Source organism: Eleutherodactylus coqui, chromosome 2 (assembly GCF_035609145.1).
Source record: "Eleutherodactylus coqui strain aEleCoq1 chromosome 2, aEleCoq1.hap1, whole genome shotgun sequence".
NCBI lineage: Eukaryota > Metazoa > Chordata > Amphibia > Anura > Eleutherodactylidae > Eleutherodactylus > Eleutherodactylus coqui.
The window spans coordinates 158377268-158398512 of NC_089838.1; the positions used below are offsets into that span (position 1 = coordinate 158377268).

Sequence of the window (21245 nt, forward strand, 5' to 3'; positions counted from 1 at the left end):
TGATAAACGGTACGCTTCCTTTTACCCACTAAACTATGAATATTTGAAAATTGCTCCAACAAGTCAAAAACACAAACTCGAAAACTTTAGAACTTGTTGGAGAAGGTCTATTTACTTCACCAGTTTCTAGCCACAGATTTGTGCTCTCTAGTACTATAATTCCTCCATATTCAAAATTGTGCTAACATCCTGGAGACAGGCCCACATTAATGAGGAAAAGTGTGGTTTCTTGGTCTTCTGCCAATTGCTTATATAGCATGTTTTTACATGATAGAGGTGCATAATCAGTGCTTACCAGCTAATATGAAATTTGTCAGTCCATGTTCTAAGCACACATAGTTGTGAACATTTTGGACAATATGGAACAACTGTTTGGGGTTTTTTTTCAGACTGTAAGCTACTAAAGGCTGACTCCTCTACTGCCTGGATGTTTACTACTGCTCATGTGTGTTCAATGCTTTTCATTTTGTGTGTATATTCCACCTCCACGGGAATGTGCAGAGCCTTTCTGTTGCTTGAGGCAGGTGACAAAATGGCACCCACCTAAATATGAATAGTACATATTCTGATTGCCTCACCGTTACTAGTGGGGTACCACAAGAGTCAGTACTGAGACATATTCTTTTCAATCAAAATACTAACGATGACCTGTCCGTCTGTGCATGAGTGAGTAGTGAGTGTGTTTGTGAGTGACTTACATGCTAAGCCCCTGATCACATGATGTGATTTCATCAAAGGTCCGTCACCCTCAGTGAGGGAGTTACATGCTCTGCCCCTGATCACATGACGGTGACATCATTACAGGTCCTGTACACAGACGGCTGCTGTCTGGCTAGGGGTTAGTATTCCATAGCAAATGAGGCTCCAGGGTGTTTGTAGGACCTTTGATGACATCACCATCATGTGATCAGGGGCAGAGTATGATGGTGACATGATCACAGGTCCTTCATCTCCAGTGCTGTGCTGCTTCTGATCCCTGTTGTATAGGATAAACAATGTATGTAGCAGTGCTGTCTGTGTGACATGCATCATTGCACCACCAGAAACAGTGGTACTATAATTTCCTAATAATTACTAGTATATTTATTAATGACATGGTAAAAGGATAGCATAGTAAAACATCAATATTTACAGGTGATACAAAACAAGTAATTAACACGAGAGAGGGCAGAATGCGGTTGCAAATGGATCTGGATAATTTGAGGACTTGGGCAGAAAAGTGGCAAATGATGTTTAACACTGATAAATGTAAAATTATGCACATGGGCAGAGGAAATACACATCACCATTACACACTAAATGGGAACCCACTGGGGAACACTGACATGGAAAAGGACTTGGGGATTTTAATTACCGTATATACTGGAGTATAAGCCGAGGCACTAAGTTTTACCCCCCAAAACTGAAAAAACTTGTTGACTCAAGTATAAGCCTAAGGTGGGTTTATACTCGAGTGAGGTCCATGCATTATTGCTTTTAATGGGGCCACCGCTGCTGCCAGTGGCGCCATTGAAAGCAATGGGATGTGTGCAGTGATTTTTTGGGGAAGGGCTTTAAATATAGGCCCTTCCCTGAAAATCATCCCTAACGTGTGTAAAAAATAAAAAAAAAACCTCTCTGCCACTGCCGGGGCTCAGGTGAAACTGCACCATCGCCGCCCCTCCATCCCACCACAAACTGCATCATTGCCACCCCTCCATCCCACCACAAACTGCATCATCGGCTCTCCTCCATCCCACCACAAACTGCATCATCGGCTCCCCTCCATCCCACCACAAACTGCATCGTCAGCGCCCCTCCATCCCACCACAAACTGCATTGTCGGCGCCCCTCCATCCCACCACAAACTGCATTGTTGGCGCCCCTCCATCCCACCACAAACTGCATTGTTGGCGCCCCTCCATCCCACCACAAACTGCATTGTTGGCGCCCCTCCATCCCACCACAAACTGCATTGTCGGCGCCCCTCCATCCCACCATCAACTGCACCATCGCCGCCCCTCCATCCCACCACAAACTGCATCATCGCCGCCCGCCATCCCACCACAAACTGCATATTCGGCTCCCCTCCATCTCACCACAAACTACATCATTGGCTCTCCTCCATCCGACCACAAACTGCATCATCGGCTCCCCTCCATTCCACCACAAACTGCATCATTGGCTCCCCTCCATCCGACCACAAACTGCATCATCGGCTCCCCTCCATCCCACCACAAACTGCATCGTCGGTGCCCCTCCATCCCACCACCAACTGCATTGTCGGCGCCCCTCCATACCACCACAAACTTCATTGTCGCCTCCCCTCCATCCTACCACAAACTGCATTGTTGCAGCCCCTCCATCCCACCACAAACTGCATTATTGTCCCTCTATCCGACTACAAACTGCATCATGATCATCATTGCTGCCCCCTGCCCCCCCAGGGCCCACGCCGACGGAAGAAACAGGATGTGAGTGCCACCATCTGGAGGCCCTGCACGCCTCAGGGGACAGAACAGCAGCGGCGCAGAAGCTTACTCACCGCAGCCACCAAGGCAGAAGTTTCTGCAGCGCCGGAGGGGTGAATCCAGGCTATCACCACCGGAGTGGTGAGTGCAGCTAATCAGCCACTGGGGGCGTCACCTAGCTACACACACCACTTCCGGCATGGACAACACAGCAGCGGCCGGCATGCAGAAGAAATGAAGAACGGCGATATCATCCCACCACACACAGAGGCTGCAGGCGCACCCAGACGAGCGGGAGAGATCAGTGAATAGGTAAGCAGCATGGTTGGCACCATATTCACTCGAGTATAAGCCGAGGGGGGCTTTTTCAGCATAAAAAAAGTGCTGAAAAAGTTGGCTTATACCCAAGTATATACAGTAACTGTAAATTTAAGTGGAGCAACCAGTGTCAGGCAGCTGCTGCCAAGGCAAATAGGAGGTGCATCAAAAGAAGTCTAGGGGCACATGATGAAAACATTGTTCTTCTTCTTTACAAATAAGTGAACAGACCACATATGGAATATTGTGTACAGTTTGGGGTACTGATACTCAAGAAGGACATATCAGAGCCTGAGCAGGTACAAAGGTGGGCAACTAAAGTAATAAACAGAATGGATGGACTACAATACCCAGAGAGGCTATTAAAATTGGGATTATTTAGGTTAGAAAAAAGAAGTCCGAGGGGCAACCTAATAACTGTGTATAAATATATATATCAGGGGACAATACAGAGAGCTCTCCCATGATCTGTTTATACCCAGGACTGTGACTGTAACAAGTGGGCATCCTTTATGTCTAGAGGCAAGAAGGTTTCTAACATACAAGGGGGTTCTTTTTTGTAAGAGCAGTGAGACTTTGCAACTCTGTGCCTGATGACATGGACAATTCGAAAAAAAAAAAAACAATTTAAGAGGGGCCTGGATGCCTTTCTTGAGCGATACAATATTATATGTTATAATCATTAATAACACCAGAACGGTCGTTGATTCAGGGGTTATTCTGATCACCAGATTGAAGTCAGGAAGGATTTTTTTTAATGGGGAAAATTGGCTTCTATCTCATAGTTTTTTTCCCCCCTTCCTCTGGATCAACATTGAGGGGAAACAGGCTGAACTCGATAGATATATGACTTTTTTCAGCCTTACATACTATGTTACTATGTAAGATTTTGTTGCAGATTTGCAGCAGATTTCAACCTTTCAATTGAATTCAAATTGAAGGGATGAAATCTGCTGTAGATTGGCAACAAAATCTGCAGCAAATCAGCAATGTGTGAATGGACCTGTAACGTGGATTTCAGCATAGGTTTTTATGCAGATTTCCTGTCATTTAAGGAGGTGACATCTGAACTGAAAAAAACACAGCAAAAATTGACCTGCTGAGGTTGTAAAATCTGCACCGCAGGTCAATTTACACTGTAGACTTTTTTTTAACAACATACAAATGGGATTTCTCAAAATTTCATGCACTTTGCTGCTATTGTACTGCATTTGCCACGTGTGAACGTACTCTAAGAATGACGTACCAGCCTGTCCATGACAGTATGAGTTATCAGGGGAAATTACAGGGTGAGAATATAAGAGGTGGAACTACAAGTCCCAACATGCCCATAGTGTGATAATAGAATACATTACAGGAGAGGGGGTGTAACAGAATTACAACTTACAGCATATTCAGGCTGTTATTATGGCAAGTCAGAAGGTAGAGGAAAGAACTACACCTCTCAGCACTTCCTTAGCAATAAGATTTTACCACAAAAAACATCATCACAGGTGGGACCTTCAGTCTTCACTGCTGAGCTCTGTCCCCTCATGACATCATCATAGGTCCTTCAGCTCCACCATCCAGCACACATCTTTAGCGCATATTCATCATTGCATTTCGAGCATGCTCGGAGCATGGCAAACATAGATATGAGGACTGGAATACAATGCAGCCAGCCAGGAGTAGAGGAGATACAGCTCACAGCAGTCACTGCACAGTACTACAGTTCTGGTTCCTATGTTTTCCATGCTCTGAGCATGTTGGGAATGCAATGATGAATATACGCAGAGTTACACTGCTCAGCTCCATCCCCAGGTCCTAATTCCTATATCAGCTAAACAGCATCCAGGTCCTTTCCTCTTCTACTCTCTAACGTGCCACCCCTGTGCTCCTGCTAAGAGGTGCTACCCAAGGCAGAAGGCTCTATCTGCCTCATGGTAGGGGCACACTGCGTGCTATATAATGATAAAGCATCTCTTTCCATTTTTGATGGAAGGACTACAACTTTATAACTTCTCAAACACTTTTGAACAGTAGTATTTATAGAAATATTCAGCCTTTTTGCACCCTCAAGTAGATGAGCTCTTTTAAATGGGAACACTTCTTACTACAAGATGTTTTTACTTCCCCATTAATGGGATATGAAGGTGGAGCTCCGTCCAGCAGTCACATCTGGTGTGCAGTGCTTCTAGGCTGAAGTCCAGGACCTACTTACCCCCCTTGTCAGAGTGCAGAAGTGAGAAGCTGAATGTACAGCTCCATCCTGATGGCGATATACTGTAGGGGAGAAATGTTAGACCCAGCACAGTGCTTCTTCAGGAAATATAAGTGGAACCAGAGGCGTAACTTGAAGCTTCTGGGCCCCAATGCAAAATCTGTAACGGGGCCCCCAACTATAATGCTTTCTTCATAATACTGGGCTACCTATATGGAAAAGAGAGGCCTTATGGGCCCCTTAAGACTCCGGGGCCCAGGTGCACCCAAATCCCCTATAGTTCCTATAGTTACGCCCTTCAGAATTCAGTTCCTAGAAGATCTATGGATAGATTTGCTCACGCAACACAGCTTCAATTAAAAGCAGGGGTTAATGAACCATGCAGAGAAGTGGAGAGGACTGGAGAATGGAAGGAACTAAGACTCAGGTCAATGTCTGGCCACTGAAGTGGGAACAGGTCTGTCTGCTTCCTGCAGAAATCAGCTCGGAGAACAGCTGATCAGTGGGTGTTCTGGGTGACAGACCCTCGAAGAGCTACTATTGATGTTGATATAATTGGACAACCCCTTTACCAGGACTCGTAAATACCACCAGCATCTCTACCAGCCAGCATGCACTTGCAATCTCCATGTCTGATGTCAGAATGGACAGACGACAGGATTTGGAGGGACACTTTAAAGATTTTGCTTAAACATGTAGTAACGAGATCTGTGTAGCACACTATACAATTGTTCATAGAGATGGGTGTGTTTTATCTGCCATTCAGTGTCACAACCTCAGTGTGCAGCTGTTGATGTACAGAAACATTTCCATTTATTTCTTTTTATAGAAAAGCCCATTTTAAATGGAGCCTTCTTTACTTTATTACTACAAACAGGCTCTTAGACGGATATAGGAACACTGGAGACGGAGCACGCTGCTACAGATTTACTCGATTTATGGAGTATGTACAAATCAGGCCACATGAGGTCTAGCTGCAATAGCGCTAAAGCAAAAATTAATTCTATGATATCATGTATTGAGGGAAGTCGGCCAGTAAGTCCCGGGTAATTTTATTTTTTTCATTGGAGAAATTCGGGAGATATGAAGGAGAAAAAACAGGCCAGTGTTATGATGTTAGATTGCACAAACATATCAATACTTGTACGTTCACTACATTTTATGCTATTCTATTGGCACAACGTCCAGTACATTTGTATTGGCATGATATGTGATTTGATTTTATTGGCACTACAGCAATTTATGGGAGCCATTTGTAGTATTATGTCAGTCACATAAAAATGAAGACAGAGTTGACTTGACACTATTAGGATTTTAATTATCATTACGCTCTATAGGTCTTTTCACACCACAATCTAACAATATAACAAGTCAATTGGTGCTCATTAAAGGGAAACATTATACTGCTCAATGCAAACTGTATAAGGATGAGCATTAGTCAATGAACCTTCGGATCCCATGCACCTTGCATCACTTGAACTTGCTTTTTTACTGGCTGATCACTGCCTTGTTTCCACAGGGCAATGATTGGGGGTGGAGATAATGTAGCTGACTATCAGTGTTGTAAAAGGCCCCTAAATCACATTTAACATGGCTAACCTCTAAAAAGGGTTTTAAGTTCTAAAAACATAGGAGGAAATTTACTAAGAACAGTATTTCTATAGCAGGTCTCTGATTTATGTGTTAATTATCGGCCCAGGGAGGCCACGCCCCCTCTGAAATCCCCACCCATGGTTCAAAAAAAGTGCTGAGCCCAGCGCAAAAACTTAAAGTATCGCCAATGTTTGTGCAAGAGGGACTTGCTCTAAAGTTAGTGACTTGTTTACACCAGAATTCTGGAGTAAAAGCTTTTAGAAATGTCTCCCATATTGCTTATAATTTTAAGGATTATTTCTTGATGTTCTAAACTGTCCATAAAACTTTGGGGTTACTTATGTTTTTTGGCAAACTTGTCCAGTAAAAATGAAAATGCCAGTCAGCAACCCTGATAAATGTACTTCCAGAGATAGCTGTCAGTCACAGGGTAAGAGTGCCCACTGGACTCCAGAATAAGCAGGAAATTATAGCAAATGAATAAATGACAAGTTTTCTCCTAAAACAATGTATTGATCTGTTCATCTCTTCATGCTCTATAACATGCTGCTGCATGTTCAGGTTGACAGGCTCCCCTTAACTCCTTCAGTGGCAGGTATATTATTACCATGTCATGCCTCACAGGGCAGTTTTTTTAAATGAGTCAACAATTCAATTAAAGCCCTGGAAGATTTCAGATGACAGCTCAGTACTTTGCACATTTCAGCACTAGAGCTGTCCACGGAAATCTTCCGGGGTTTAACTGCCTGGTCAGTGCAGCAAGCCCCAGAGATTTTCCAGGTGTGCCTCTAAAGGGGTTAATGGGGCTTTCCCTACATACAAGTTTTGCATTTGATCCGTGGTGGTCCAACCTCTGTGGCCAGCAGTGTATCAAGAGAATGGGAGTCCTGTGTCCCTCTATAGGAATTGAGCAGTGGACAAGCATGCACGCAGTAGTGCTATTCCTCACTAGAAAACTTCTGGAGATAGCGCAGGGCTGTAATTTTAGATAATTTAATCTGAACCTGCGAAATATGCTAAACATGTCTTGTGGATTGTAGGATTTCCAGGGCACTATTTGGCCTTTTTCTAACATACGTTTTTTATAAATACAGTAGTAGTTTATTCTCACCTGAGAATCAGAAAAAGCAATACAACCAAAACGTAATTAGAATTTCCCAAATGGAACATAGGTTGACACATATTTAAAGCATTTTAGATTTTCTTTCACTGGCTGCCGCTATGTAGTCATCTTCCAGTATAACATACTACAGCATTACAACAAGAATCATAATAGCAAACAAAACAGGAAAGGACACTAGCATCGGAAAAGGCTAAATTTTTTCTTTTGTCCTCATCTATTCATCTGCACAAAGAAACATGGAGTGTTTTCACCCTTCCTTCTAAAGCATAAAATATCGTTCATATCGATGCATTGTAAAAACATGCATACGGCTTTTTATTTAGTTTGAATAGCTTTTTATTGGGTTTCTAAATAGAGAACACAGACCCACAATATAACGGTCACAGATCGTAACAGGGATGTTGCTCCTCTATAGTTCAGTACAAGTGCTACTTAATCTACTGAATAAGTGCAATAACACTACATTGTAGAAAGCAACAGTAATATTTTCTAGTACATCTAGAATGCAGAGTCGTCATTTTTCAAGCTATAATCAATGTAAATCTATTCTGCTACAAGAACATTTTAAAGTGCACCTCCAATGATATATAAACAACTTTCCATTAATCGATTGTACAAGAGAAGATATGAAACTTTGTAATATATCTTATTACAGATAAATGCCTATTTCTCCACTTACCATCCACTTCTTTTCTGCCTGTGCCTCCTGAACTGATCACTCACTCTGAATGTACTAATAAAATCCATACACTGGAGATCAGGATGCAACTATTGCCTACAGAAGTCTTTGGAGAGGGGAACAGAAGCAGGAAACTAGTTGTTGTGATGTTTAATGCACACTGCACACAGAGACCCTGTCCCTCTTTCTCTCTGTCACCTGCCCTCAGAAACAGCAGCAGCATGAAGGATGTTATACAGAAGTACTGAGCAGTGGAGTTGTAGCTCTACCCCTGAGGTGAGATAGATAACTTACTAGAATAGCATCAGCATCTGTGTGTCTCTTGGCCTCTGTCTCCCTCTAGCAGATGCTTTCTCTTCCACACCTGTCCATACACTTCTATGGGCAGCATCTGTAAACCGTTATCTCAATGAGTTCATGATTAGAGATGAGCGAGCGTACTCACTAAGGCAAACTACTTGAGCGAGTGGTGCCTTATGCGAGTACCTGCCCGCTCGTCTCAAAAGATTCAGGAGCCGGCGGGGGAGAGCGGGGAGGAACGGGGGGGGGGGGAAACTCTCTCTCACTCTCTCCCCCCCCCCCCCCCGCTCCCCCCTGCTCACTCCCGCAACTCACCACTCTCCCCTGCCGGCACCCGAATCTTTAGAGACAAGTGGGCAGGTACTCGCATAAGGCACTACTCGCTCAAGTAGTTTGCCTTAGCGAGTATGCTCGCTCATCTCTACTCATAATCTGTCTCTTATGTGCTGTATGCTGTATGGATTATATCAGGGAATTCAGAGTGATTAATCAGTGCAGAAAACAGAGATGAAGGAAATAAGTGGCTAATAAGAAGAGAAGTGCGTTGGAAAGTTGTTTATAACTGGAGAAATGCTTTAACCCCTTAACGCTTTGGAATGTACAGATACATCCTGCAGGTTAGGGGTTTGTATGGAGGGGATTGTGGTATGATACTGCTCCATACAATGTGGGTATTGGCTGCTTCTTATAGCAAACACCTGCCTGCAACAGCTCCAATAATCTGTGCCGCTCATCAGAGCTGTTAACCCTTTAAATGCCCCGACTGATGTTTGTGGGTCCCACGCGGACCCCTGCAATAAGATCGCGGGTTGCTGTGCAGTTGTAATGGCAGCCGGGGGCCTTCTGAAAGGCCTCAAGGCTGCCATGGCAGATTGCTTATCAAGCCATGCCTGTGGGGTTCTAGTGCAGCCAGTCTAATGCTGCTTCTTCAAGCCTTTTAGTTGAGATGTATCTGTGCAGACAGACGAAAAAAGTGCTGGGCAGTGGGCATGCCTGCACTGATCTTAGAACCAGAGAGGTCAGGAAGATAATATTAAGGCAAGTAAAAGCATTGATAAACTTTCAATAAACTTTGCATAGGTCAATAGTCCAGTGTATGTTCCCTCCAGCACTGTGGAGTCAGAGTCTGGGAAAATTCAGGAGTCAGAGGTTTGACTTACTGACTCCACAGCCCTGTTTTTATACATCCATGTGTATATCTATCTATATAATAAAAGTTATGTTTTAGATTCATGTCCCTCCCTGTTGGTATAAGGTTGTCAGTCTTACACACACAAACAACTGCCACGATTCTGCTAATAAAGTGAAATAAATTAAATAAAAACTGAAATCCCTGTCTAGGAACATAGAGACCTGATATAGGTCATCGGTGAATATACAAAGTTCATACAGGCTCATGCGCAACAGGAGGAAGGCTCCTTACTCCTTCCTTCAGGAGAAGGAAGCCAGATAACACAAATTATAAATGAGTTCTTATCTTCTCGCAATAAAGTAATTTAATGATGTGTCTGGGCAAAGGTCACAAAAGCCCAGTGAAGGAAGCTTAACACAGCAGCCTAATCTCTGTTCTGCAGGATGACATTTGCCAACTCTAAACTCAATCTCACAGTAATGCACAGAAAATAACCACCTCCTGGTCTTCTGTTCCGTTCCTGTTCCGTTTGGCTTTCTGCATGACATGAAACCTCATACGATATATTCAAAATACCTATTTTATCTGTTTGGACATGAATGTAGGCATTTGCTTGTTTTTTTGTGCCTTCACAGGGAAAATGGTTTGGCTAAGAGCAGCTTGATAACATTATATGTTGCTATAGTGTGCGTTATAGGATCTATCCTCTATGCCTTACAGTTGCTATCTAGTATGCCTTACAGGTTCTAAAGGTACCTCTACATGGGGCAATTGTCGCCTGAAAAACTGCTGGAAACCGTGATTTTTGTCTATAGTTGTCCCGAGTACACACAGCGAGAAAGTGCTCAGTCAATAGTTGCTTCGTTTCAGCTTATTGAAAAAATGCGACGTCTCGCTCATTGTAAACCAGAGTCGTTCAGTCTTTGAACAATTGCCTATTTGAAGTGAATGGAAGAGGGCGACCGGAAGAGGTCTTCAGCGCGCTCTGCCTCTGTTAAATGAACAAGTAGCACAGCTACGTGAAAGCACAGGAGCGATAGTTATTGGCACTGCTGTCAGGCGGTAATGTGTCGCACAGTCCTCCTGTGTAATGGTACTTTTAGTATTCTACAAATGCCATTTTCCGTATCAGCAGCAGAAAAGATAATAGATGGAATGAAAATACAGCTGTTTGGCAAGAAATGTGACAAAATTCAGTGCAGATTGTGCCAAAAATATACATGGTTTGTGCCAATTTATTAGGGGCACTCATTTTTCACACAACTTCTGCTCATATACCTCCTTGTGTTAGGGCAGGCTCACACAAGCATAATTTCACCGCGTATTACGCGTGCGATTTACAGGCAAGTAAAATGCAGTGAAAGGAGCTAATGAAAGTACGTGGATTTTCACTGACCAACTCACACTAGAGTTTTTTTATTGTGTATAAAACAGTCGTAGAAAAGAATGCAGCATACAGGGCAAAATCGCATGGCTGGCATTCATTTACATCAATAATCTGCACCAAGAAAGTGTACACATCTAATATAAATAATCCTACATGCTTTTTCTTGCACCACACTTCGACCAGTTTGCCTCACCTTAGGAGGATGACTTTGGTGTCATTCAATTCCTTAGATGCTGACCACTGCCGTAAAATCTAAAAATTTGAGGCGAGTACATTCAGTGGAACGTCGGGCCCCGTCAAAGTTCCCCATTTAAGTATAGCAGTGCTTCAGCCAGCAGCGCCGTTATGCAGATTCAAGCGTTGCTAATTGACATTCATAGTCTCACGACGTCTCTCTGTAGGGAGACTATGAACGTCCATGCTGACAGATGCACACACACACCAACCCCCTGTCTTACCTCCAGGCTGGAGAACAGCTGGGAGCTGTAAAATCATTGCTAAGCGATGTCCATAGTCGCGACATCTCTCTCCTCACCGTCGCATGACTATGAACGTTGCTGCTGGCTGAAGCGCCGGAGAGACAGAAGCGACGGTGAGAGAAGCCCCGGTGAGACATACAGACACACAGATGCTTCAGAGGGGGGGGGGGGGGGGGGAGAAGAAGCCACATGGAGAGGGGGGAGGCAGACAAGCAGCATGGAGAGAGAGGAGAGATAGAAGCGGCATGGAGGGGGGAGTGAAATATGCGGCACGAGGGTGGGGGAGATGACAGATGCAGCATGGAGAGGGGTGAGAGAGAAGTATGACAGAGAGGGGGAAGAGAGACAAGTGGCATGGAGAGGGTAGAGAGAGACAAGCAGAGTGGAAAGGGGGAGAGGGACAAGCAGCATGGAGGGGGGGAGACAAGCAGCATGGAGAGGGGGGAGATGACCGATGCGACACAGAGAGGGGGCAGAGTGACAAGTGGCATAGGGAGGGGGGAGGTGACAGAAGTGGCATGGAGAGACGGGGGAGAGAGAAGCAGCACGGAGAGACAGGGGGAGAGAAGCAGCACGGAGAGATGGGGAGAGAGAAGCAGCACGGAGAAATGGGGGTGAAAGAAGCAGCACAGAGAGATGGGGTAGAGAGAAGCGGCATGGAGAGACGGGGGAGAGAGGGAGAGAGAAGTGCAACGGGGAGATGGGGAGAGAGAGAAGTGGCACGGAGAGACTTGAAGAGAGAGAAGCGGCACAGAGGGGAGGGGGGAATTGAGAGAGAGAGGGGAACAGAAGCGGCATGGAAAGAGAGAGTGGGGAAGATTTACAATAAACACAATATCATCTGTACCGCACAAACGTGAAATTTAGCATCATAATGTTTAGGTCATAAGCCGGAAAAGTAAAGGGGTCACAACTTGATTATTCAATTCTAGTAAGTGACCCCCTATTTAATGTAACTAATAACACACATCTGTACCACAGAAACCTCAAATTTGGCACAGCCATTCCTTAAATTTTAAATAGGAAAAGTAAAAGGCTCACAACTTCAATATTGAATTCTAAGCATGAAAAAGTGTGTGAAAATCATAGTTCTTTTCTCGGAAACCATAAAGCTTAGGGAAATGATTTGTATACTGAGGAGAAGCTACCTCACCTCTATGTGTATATACTGAGGAGAATCTAACTGACCTTTGTGTGCATGTATTCTGAAACTCTTTAAAGTACATAAGGAAAGGGGCATAGACTGCAGGGATGGAGCATGCATTTAAGGCTAAGATGTGTCTACAACCTCTAGTCTGGGGGTGAAAGTGAGGAGCGTGGGAGGGGTTGCATATTCTGTAGACGGACATCGGTACATGCAGTCTGAGGAGAATCTAACGCTCCTCTATGTATATACATATTCTATTCCTCGTTTCCTCTGAAGTAACCACAACCTTATAAAAGTTTCTTTGCGAACAACAGGTAAACATCTGTACCAAATTAACTCGGGCGAAGCTGAGTATATCAGCTAGTACTGCATAATTTGTAAATAAATAATGAAATTATCTATGTTTCTAGATTATCAATATCTGCAGTGCTTTAAGGTCATTTTACGTGAGCCTATTCTTAGCTTGATGTAAACAAACGCCAAGCAATAAGCCTGTCATCAGTTCTCATTTGCTCTTGTTTACATGGGCCAAAAATTATAGGCATGCGAATGTACAAACGTTAACATAATCATTCATCCCCATAGGCTGGCTGTACATCTCTCTGATTTTTATACTCGCTGAAATGCAAAGATCAGCCGACGAACAAGCATTTGTTCCTCAGTTGATCGCTGGCCCTTTTACATGAAACTGAAGAGATATGGCAGCACTCTGGGTGTATAGAAAGTAAAAAACAAAATAGTTTGTTTTTTACTTTCTATACACCCAGAGTGCTGCCATATCTCTACATTTTCCTGATACCTAGTATGGAGGTGGTCTAATCCGTACTTGGCTGGTGCATTCCCTGCAAGGATCCAACCACAGGTGTGGAACTATTTATATGTGCTGCTGGCAACCTATCTACACATTGGCCCTTTTACATGGACATGTGAAGAAATTGAATAAGGCCATTTTTCACTTCCTCGTGAGGGGCAAGCGGTCGCGAATGTTTGTCTCTAAACTGATGGGGACTAAGGATGAAGGAGGAGCTAGCCTTCCAAACATGACAGGTTACATCCTTGCAAGTGTTTCCAGGCATCTTATTGACGGGATTCAGAAGTCCAGTAATTATTTGGACTATGATGTAGAATCCAACTCCTGTGCCCCATGGTATCTGTGCCCATTATTACACACCCTCTCAGATTAATTTCCCCAAAGATTGAAAACTCAATCTTATTAAGGGATACCATTATGGCCTAGAAAGCATTACAGAAAAAGTTTAAAAACTTTCATTTTCTATACCTATGCATCCCCCAATGAAACCATCTTGGCTTTTCACAGGGTAGAGAGAACATAATTATTGCAGAATGCGTAGCATGATGGGAGGCAAAACGGTCTACCACTTTTTACACATGGCAGAGGCTAGGTGGTTGTCTATGAATGCGATAACTAATAAGTATAGATTGAGACCCTTTCAGAACAGTATGCTCAAGTTAAAAACTTCTTTTTGGATCAGTTACATGCTGTATGTGAGAAACTGTGATTAATAAACTAAGTAAAATATTGTTAAAGGATCCAGGCCCTTCTTCCATATCTGTTTGTACCCTGTGCCTAGCCCTCCTGATCACTTTTTCGCTGCCTTGGCATGACAGCTTGAACTCAGCAAATTGGGAGAATAGATACAAAAAGGATGGAATGTGTTGCAATATGACGAATGAGGTATGGACCCTCAGTACAGAATTATGTACAGAGCGATTTTTCTTTTAACCTCCGACCCCTCAGAAACTGGATAGGCTGGTTAATTGCCAAGAACACAAAACAAATTTGCTTCATGGTCTCTGGTGCTGCGGTGGGGTCGTACAATACTGGGACCAAATTTAAAAAAAAAAAGATTTATGGGTTGTAAGATCTTTCACTAGTTTGGTATCTTATCTTTTCCATTGCTATGAAATGAGAGAGACTAACAAATAAAAAGGAGATACAACATCGACTTTTTCACTCTATCAGCCTTGTTGCAAAAAGATGTCTATAACAGCAGTGGCTGCAGCTCACGATACCCACTATTCAACTGGTAGTGAACCAACTCAAGAGATTAATGTCATCGGAATGTAAAGAGACAGAACGGAGCAAAGGGAAACGCACAAAGCATGTCTTTAAGAAATGGAAAGCCTTCATTGTACATTTCTCTATCGATCAGGGGGTAAAGCAATTAATAACATCTTTTGCCCTCACAGAATGGTATTTGATAGAAAATATAAAAGGCAATTTGGGTCAACTAAAAATACTCTAATGCACCAAGCTATGTGTGCCATAATATGTTGTCAGGGTATAATGTATTTACATTTTACTTTTATTCAAGAAACCAATGGAAAAGTTTTGAATTATTAAATTTGAGCGCCTGCACACCCTATTATTCTGATGCGTCTTATCTGCTTTATTAAAAGGAGTTTTTCCCACTATTTGTTTTTTATAATGTTCTTTATGCAAATTATTTTTTTTAGGGCCGTGGCACATTGGTAAAAGAAAAATAAAAGTCATACTCACCTTCTTCAGTTACTCCCCATCCAGCATTGGGGCCCCGATTCCCACCACACTGAAAGAAGCAAGCATTCTCCATGTGATGGCTCAGCCAATCACTAGCTTCAGCGTTCTGGCAGAATCGCTACCTAAGGCTGTAATTGGCTGAGCGGTAAAGCGCACCATGATGGCTGGTGACTTCCTTCAGGACTGGGCCTGCAGAACTAGATGGGAAGCCTATGAAGCAGGCAAGAATGGCTTTTCTTTCTTTTACAACATTTAACAGCCCTAAAACCCCTTTAACTTACACATAAAACTTTGCAAGGCACTAAATGATACAATAATTACTAATACACAATATTTAGATTGCAGTTTACATATAGAGAGAAATTTACACTTTGAAGATCTTTTTACATTAAACCACTTTTATAATGTATCCTCTATGCACTCTGTTACAAATACATTGAATTAAAAACGTCCAAAATTAGGGAACAAATGAAAACGACAATAACCCACAATGGCACATGTCATTATTGTACCAGTGGGACTGAGTTGTAGTTATAAGAGGACCAATACTGTAAATAAACTACACCTACCCATACAAGTAGTATAAGATTGCTCTTCACTGCTCCACAATAACCCAGCATGCCCACAATGATGAGGAAACAACAGACTGCAACCATCACCGGGTGAAACACGGGGAAATAGATAAGAAGAACAGCATCCTCCACTCTGCAATTATAAGCAGGATACATTTGGTTACCCATTATCAATAAAGAACAAAACAGTCATAAATAAGGGGCTGCTCACATCATGTTTTAGCCATCCATCAAGCATACACATTTTAATCCATATATATACAGCTCTTGGCCTTGGGCTTTAATCCTATGCTATCGTAAATTTACAGGATGTGTGTAAGCTCCTGCTCTTGCAATCTAGCTTGAGCAGGTTGAGTTCTCAGCTGTCTACTGATGGCGGCTGGGCTCCTAGTGTAACGGCTGTGAGTGGAGAAGCCCCCATTCCCGACTAACCCTTTCCATGCTGCAATTGTGGCAGTAGAAGGCGGCTGGACCTGTCACCCATTAGCACCTTTAATGCTGTTTTTCACTACTCCTAACTCCTAAATAGCAGAATTAAAAAGTTATCTATAGCCCAAAATGGTACTATTAAAAACTACAGGTTGTTCATTAAAAAATAAGCCCTTAGACAGCTCTAATTAAAATATATTGTTTGATGTACCGACAGACTATAATTGGTCAAATGTGGTTCAAGGCATAATTTTGAATATGTTTGTTCTCCCATATGTTTATCTACTTATTCGTGGGAGAGAAAAGCAAAACATACCACAGTTTTATGCCCTACCCCCCAAAAAAGAACATAGTATGCTTGACATAATATATATATATATATATATATATATATATATATATATATATATATATATATATATATATATATATATATATATATAACAGTCAATAGGAAACATAAAGCTGTACATTTCCATACGTTTAACATAGATTTTCTTGCTTTCAAAACGTTTAAGAAAAATATGTTCAACTGCAAAACTTTATTTAAAAGAAAGATTTTACAGTGAAAAATGTATATTTTTAAAAATAAACAGAAAGGCATTAATAAGCTAAAAAAGTACATGTAAGCTTGAAATTCCATAATTTTTTCATGCACGTTTAAAATATACACTAAACATGCGTTAAAACAACGCGATGTCAACAGCAAATAATACATTTTCATAAATAACTTTCATCCAATGAACCTTCAGATCAACTTATATTGACTTTATTGCCTGTTAGCAAAGTTGTCTTAAATAAAATGCATGTAAAAGCTGCAACTTCACATGTCTATTGCTCCGCTGCATCTAAAATAAATGGAGCAACCTTATAAAGTGCAACTTTACAAATAAATGCTCTTCTGCAGATCTGTAAGACTTGTCAAATCTCCAAAAAGTGCAAAGCCTGCAATGTGTGTGATTACAGCCTTGACTACTTCTTTTCCCATTCCTCAACCTGCTGTGCTAGTACAGACTGCATACACTGTATCAACGATATTATAAGAAAGTCACAATAGCTGTTATATGTGAAGTGCTTTGCTAACCATATTAACCTATTGACCGCATATAACTCCAATATTGCTATATGCACTTGTGATTACCCTACTGCGGCACATGAAATAACTGGAAGGTAAAAGTACCGCATGTAGAAACTACAATTAGACACAGTCAATTAGTCTGCATGTTATACCGCAAAAGTAAACAGAAAACAATTTTCAACTGCACGGATGAAAGGAGACGATCAGAAGAAACCGACCATCACAGTACATTTCCTAACTACAATGCAAAAGCCGGTTTATGCTAAGCAGAAAATATTTCATGCAGAAATTGCTTCAACTACACTATTGGCTATGCGTAAAGAAAACAAAGAAGTGCCAAAAAACAGAAGACTTCCCCAGGGGTATCTGAATTGCCCTAGTGTTGTCATTCCCTTCTCTTCATATACTGCTGGTGAAGATGATTAGGAAGTGCTTACCTTGTTTCAGCGGTTAGAGTAAGTACATTATTTATGTAGTCTCTCATCCAAGCGGAAACTCCCAAAACACATATCGACATCAGCTAAAACAAACAGAGAGATATTATTAAGATGTACAGTGCCATACAAAGGCAGAGCGTTGTGTGCAGCCATGCTCTACACTTAGGGCTAAGTCCCCATGGTGGAAGCAAACACTTATCATTTTACGCACTGCTTCTATGGTTCATATTCTATTCAGTCTACTAAGAGAAACAACCAACTTAACTTAGAAAAAAAAATCCCGTGCAATTGTTATATTAGTATATGGTAAAATATAGCACTTTACAACTAATGTTCAGCATAATTAAACTCAAATTACAAAGGGAATTCCCAGTTTATCTTGTCACACTGTTTTGTAATAGTATAGGGGGTGTATTGCGGATGCAAGTGGAAGACATGCACATAGGGTATGTTCACTCAGCAAATGTGCTGTGCAATTTTCCTAGGCGTATTCCACCTGAAAAACTGTATCAAAATCTGTAACTTTCTTTACCACAGGTCTATACGCAGATTTTGGACTATCAATGGTCGCTGGCAGAATTCCGACACATAAATAAGTGTTTCCAGGGAGAGAAGCAACATGTCGCTTCTTGATGACGAGGATCCGCACATAGATTAAGTCGGTCAATGTGGCAAATCAGTATGTAGCCACCCGATGCAGTTTCTGCAATTCTTCTCCTATATCATATGGATTCCAAAAGTTGCGCTGTTAGAACTGCGAAGCAGATTACCATAGCATTCAAGTGATTGCTAAAATGCCACACATTCTCATATGGATTTCAGAGCAGATTCTGCTTTAGAATCAGAGCAAAAAATAAGCCGCATAAACTGGATCTTAGGGTTTTTTTCATGTGAAAAACAGAGATTTCCATTTCTCTTCTGAAAACGGAATCCTTGCAGGGTACAGATCAATCCTATGATAGAAACAAAGTAGACTACACTGCATATAATGGGGTCCGTATGCTACAGTCATGCCCCCTGGCATCTTTATGAGCAAACTAGTGCAGCATACTGCACTATTTTGTCTGGGATTTTGGGACAGATCTGTGCCAAAGGCTCCAAACTTGTTCTCCTATGCAGATGCGGAAAAAAATGGAAAGCTCTCATTTATTGTATATTTGCGTAATATTATTATTTATGGTTATGGTAAGTCTATGAAGACTTACTACTAAGGCAGATAGAAGAGGTGTCAAAACGAAACGAAGTAATTATCATGGGGGACTTTAATTACCCAGATATAACATGGGAGAACGAAACCTGCAAATCTCACAGGGGTGATAAGTTCTTGAGAGTAATTAAAGACAATTACCTGAACCAACTTGTGCAGGAACCAACAAGAGGGAGAGCCATTCTGGACCTAGTGCTAACTAACAAACCAGAACGTATAAAGGGGGTGCAGGTTGAGGGGCACTTGGGGAACAGCGACCACAATATAATCAACTTCCAGCTGTCAATCAATAGGAAGCCTTATCAGGGAGTGACAAAGAAACTAAACTTTAGTAAAGCAAAATTTGATGAGCTTAGAACTACTATCGGTAACATTAATTGGGACAACATCCTCAAAAATATCAGTACGGAGGAAAAATGGGAAAAGTTCAAAAGGATCCTAATCGCCTCATGTGAGCAGTTCATTCCCTTTAAAAATAAAAGAAACTCAACTAAAAGGAAACCAATGTGGCTCGACAAGACGGTACGAGGGGCAATAAACGAAAAGAAGAAAGCGTTCAAACTACTAAAGCAACAAGGCAGCGAAGAAGCGCTAAAATCATACAGGGAAAAAAACAAAATATGTAAAGATACGATCAAAACTGCCAAGGAGGAAGCAGAAAGACGGATCGCAAAAGAGAGCAGAAACAACCCGAAGCTATTTTTCAACTACATAAACAGCAAAAGGATTTGCAGGGAGAGCGCTGGCCCTTTAAAAAACAATGCAGGAGAAATCATTGATGATGACGAAGGGAAAGCAAATCTACTAAACAGTTTCTTCTCAAGTGTGTTCACCAAAGAAAAGGAAATGCCATACGAGATGCAGGGGAATAAAACGAACCCCTCACAAAATATCTCATACCTAACGCAGGAGGAGGTGCGGAAGCGTCTAAAGAAAACTAAAATTGATAAATCACCGGGCCCAGATGGATTACACCCAAGGATACTAAAGGAACTAAGTGACGAGATAGCTAGGCCGCTATACCTAATATTTCTAGACACTATCAAGACCGGAGTAGTACCATTGGACTGGCGCATTGCCAACGTGGTCCCAATTTACAAAAAAGGGAGCAAAAGTGAGCCTGGTAACTACAGGCCAGTAAGTCTCACTTCAGTAGCGGGAAAAATTTTCGAGGGGATTCTGAGAGACGCAATCAATGAGTACCTCAAGGAGATTAAGGGAATAACTCCTCACCAACATGGATTCATGAAGGGTCGCTCATGTCAGACAAATCTGATCAGTTTCTACGATGAAGTAAGCTCTAAGCTGGACCAGGGAGAATCTATTGATCTTGTATATCTGGACTTCTCTAAAGCCTTTGACACCGTGCCACATAATAGGCTAATATACAAAATGAGGCAGCTCGGACTGGGCGAAAACGTGTGTAAGTGGGTAAAAAATTGGCTCAACGATAGAAAGCAGAGGGTGGTAATAAATGGTTCGTACTCTGATTGGACCACAGTCGCTAGCGGGGTGCCACAGGGTTCAGTATTAGGCCCCACTCTGTTCAACATATTTATCAATGACCTGATAGAGGGGCTGCACAGCAAAATATCAATATTTGCAGATGACACAAAATTATACAATATAATTAATGCAACGGAGGACAATGTGCGGCTACAAACGGACCTGGATAAGCTGGGGGCTTGGGCAGAAAAATGGCAAATGAAGTTCAATGTTGAAAAATGTAAGACTATGCACATGGGCAAGAGGAACGGATGTCACAAATATTCACTTAATGGGGTACCACTAGGGAAAAGTGATATGGAAAAGGATCTGGGGGTATTAGTGGATAATAGACTAAACTGGAGTAACCAATGCAAGTCAGCCGCTGCAAAGGCAAATAAAGTCTTGGGGTGCATCAAAAGAGGTATAGGGGCGAAGGACGAGAACATTATCCTTCCATTATATAAGGCACTTGTCAGACCTCACATGGAATACTGCGTACAATTCTGGACACCGGTGCTCAGGAAAGATGTCACAGTGCTTGAGGGGGTTCAAAGAAGAGCGACTAAACTAATACATGGAATGACGGGACTGGAATACCCAGAGAGGCTGTCCAAATTGGGACTATTTACTCTAGAAAAAAGAAGGTTAAGAGGCGACCAAATAACCATGTATAAGTACATGAGGGGACAACACATGGATCTCTCC

General features: G+C 42.2%; 1 protein-coding gene across 2 annotated transcripts in view; it reads right to left on the reverse strand.

Annotated features, from left to right (window-relative positions):
• The window catches only part of TSPAN12 (tetraspanin 12), a 136459-nt gene that overhangs the window by 76969 nt on the left and 38245 nt on the right, over positions 1 to 21245 (reverse strand). For both annotated transcript variants that reach the window (XM_066591828.1, XM_066591829.1), the window contains exons 3-4: positions 17846 to 17928; positions 15899 to 16034 (exon numbers count right to left, since the gene is read on the reverse strand). In XM_066591828.1, coding sequence (XP_066447925.1) covers positions 15899 to 16034; positions 17846 to 17928 — 219 coding nt within the window. The remainder of the gene's footprint in view (positions 1 to 15898; positions 16035 to 17845; positions 17929 to 21245) is intronic.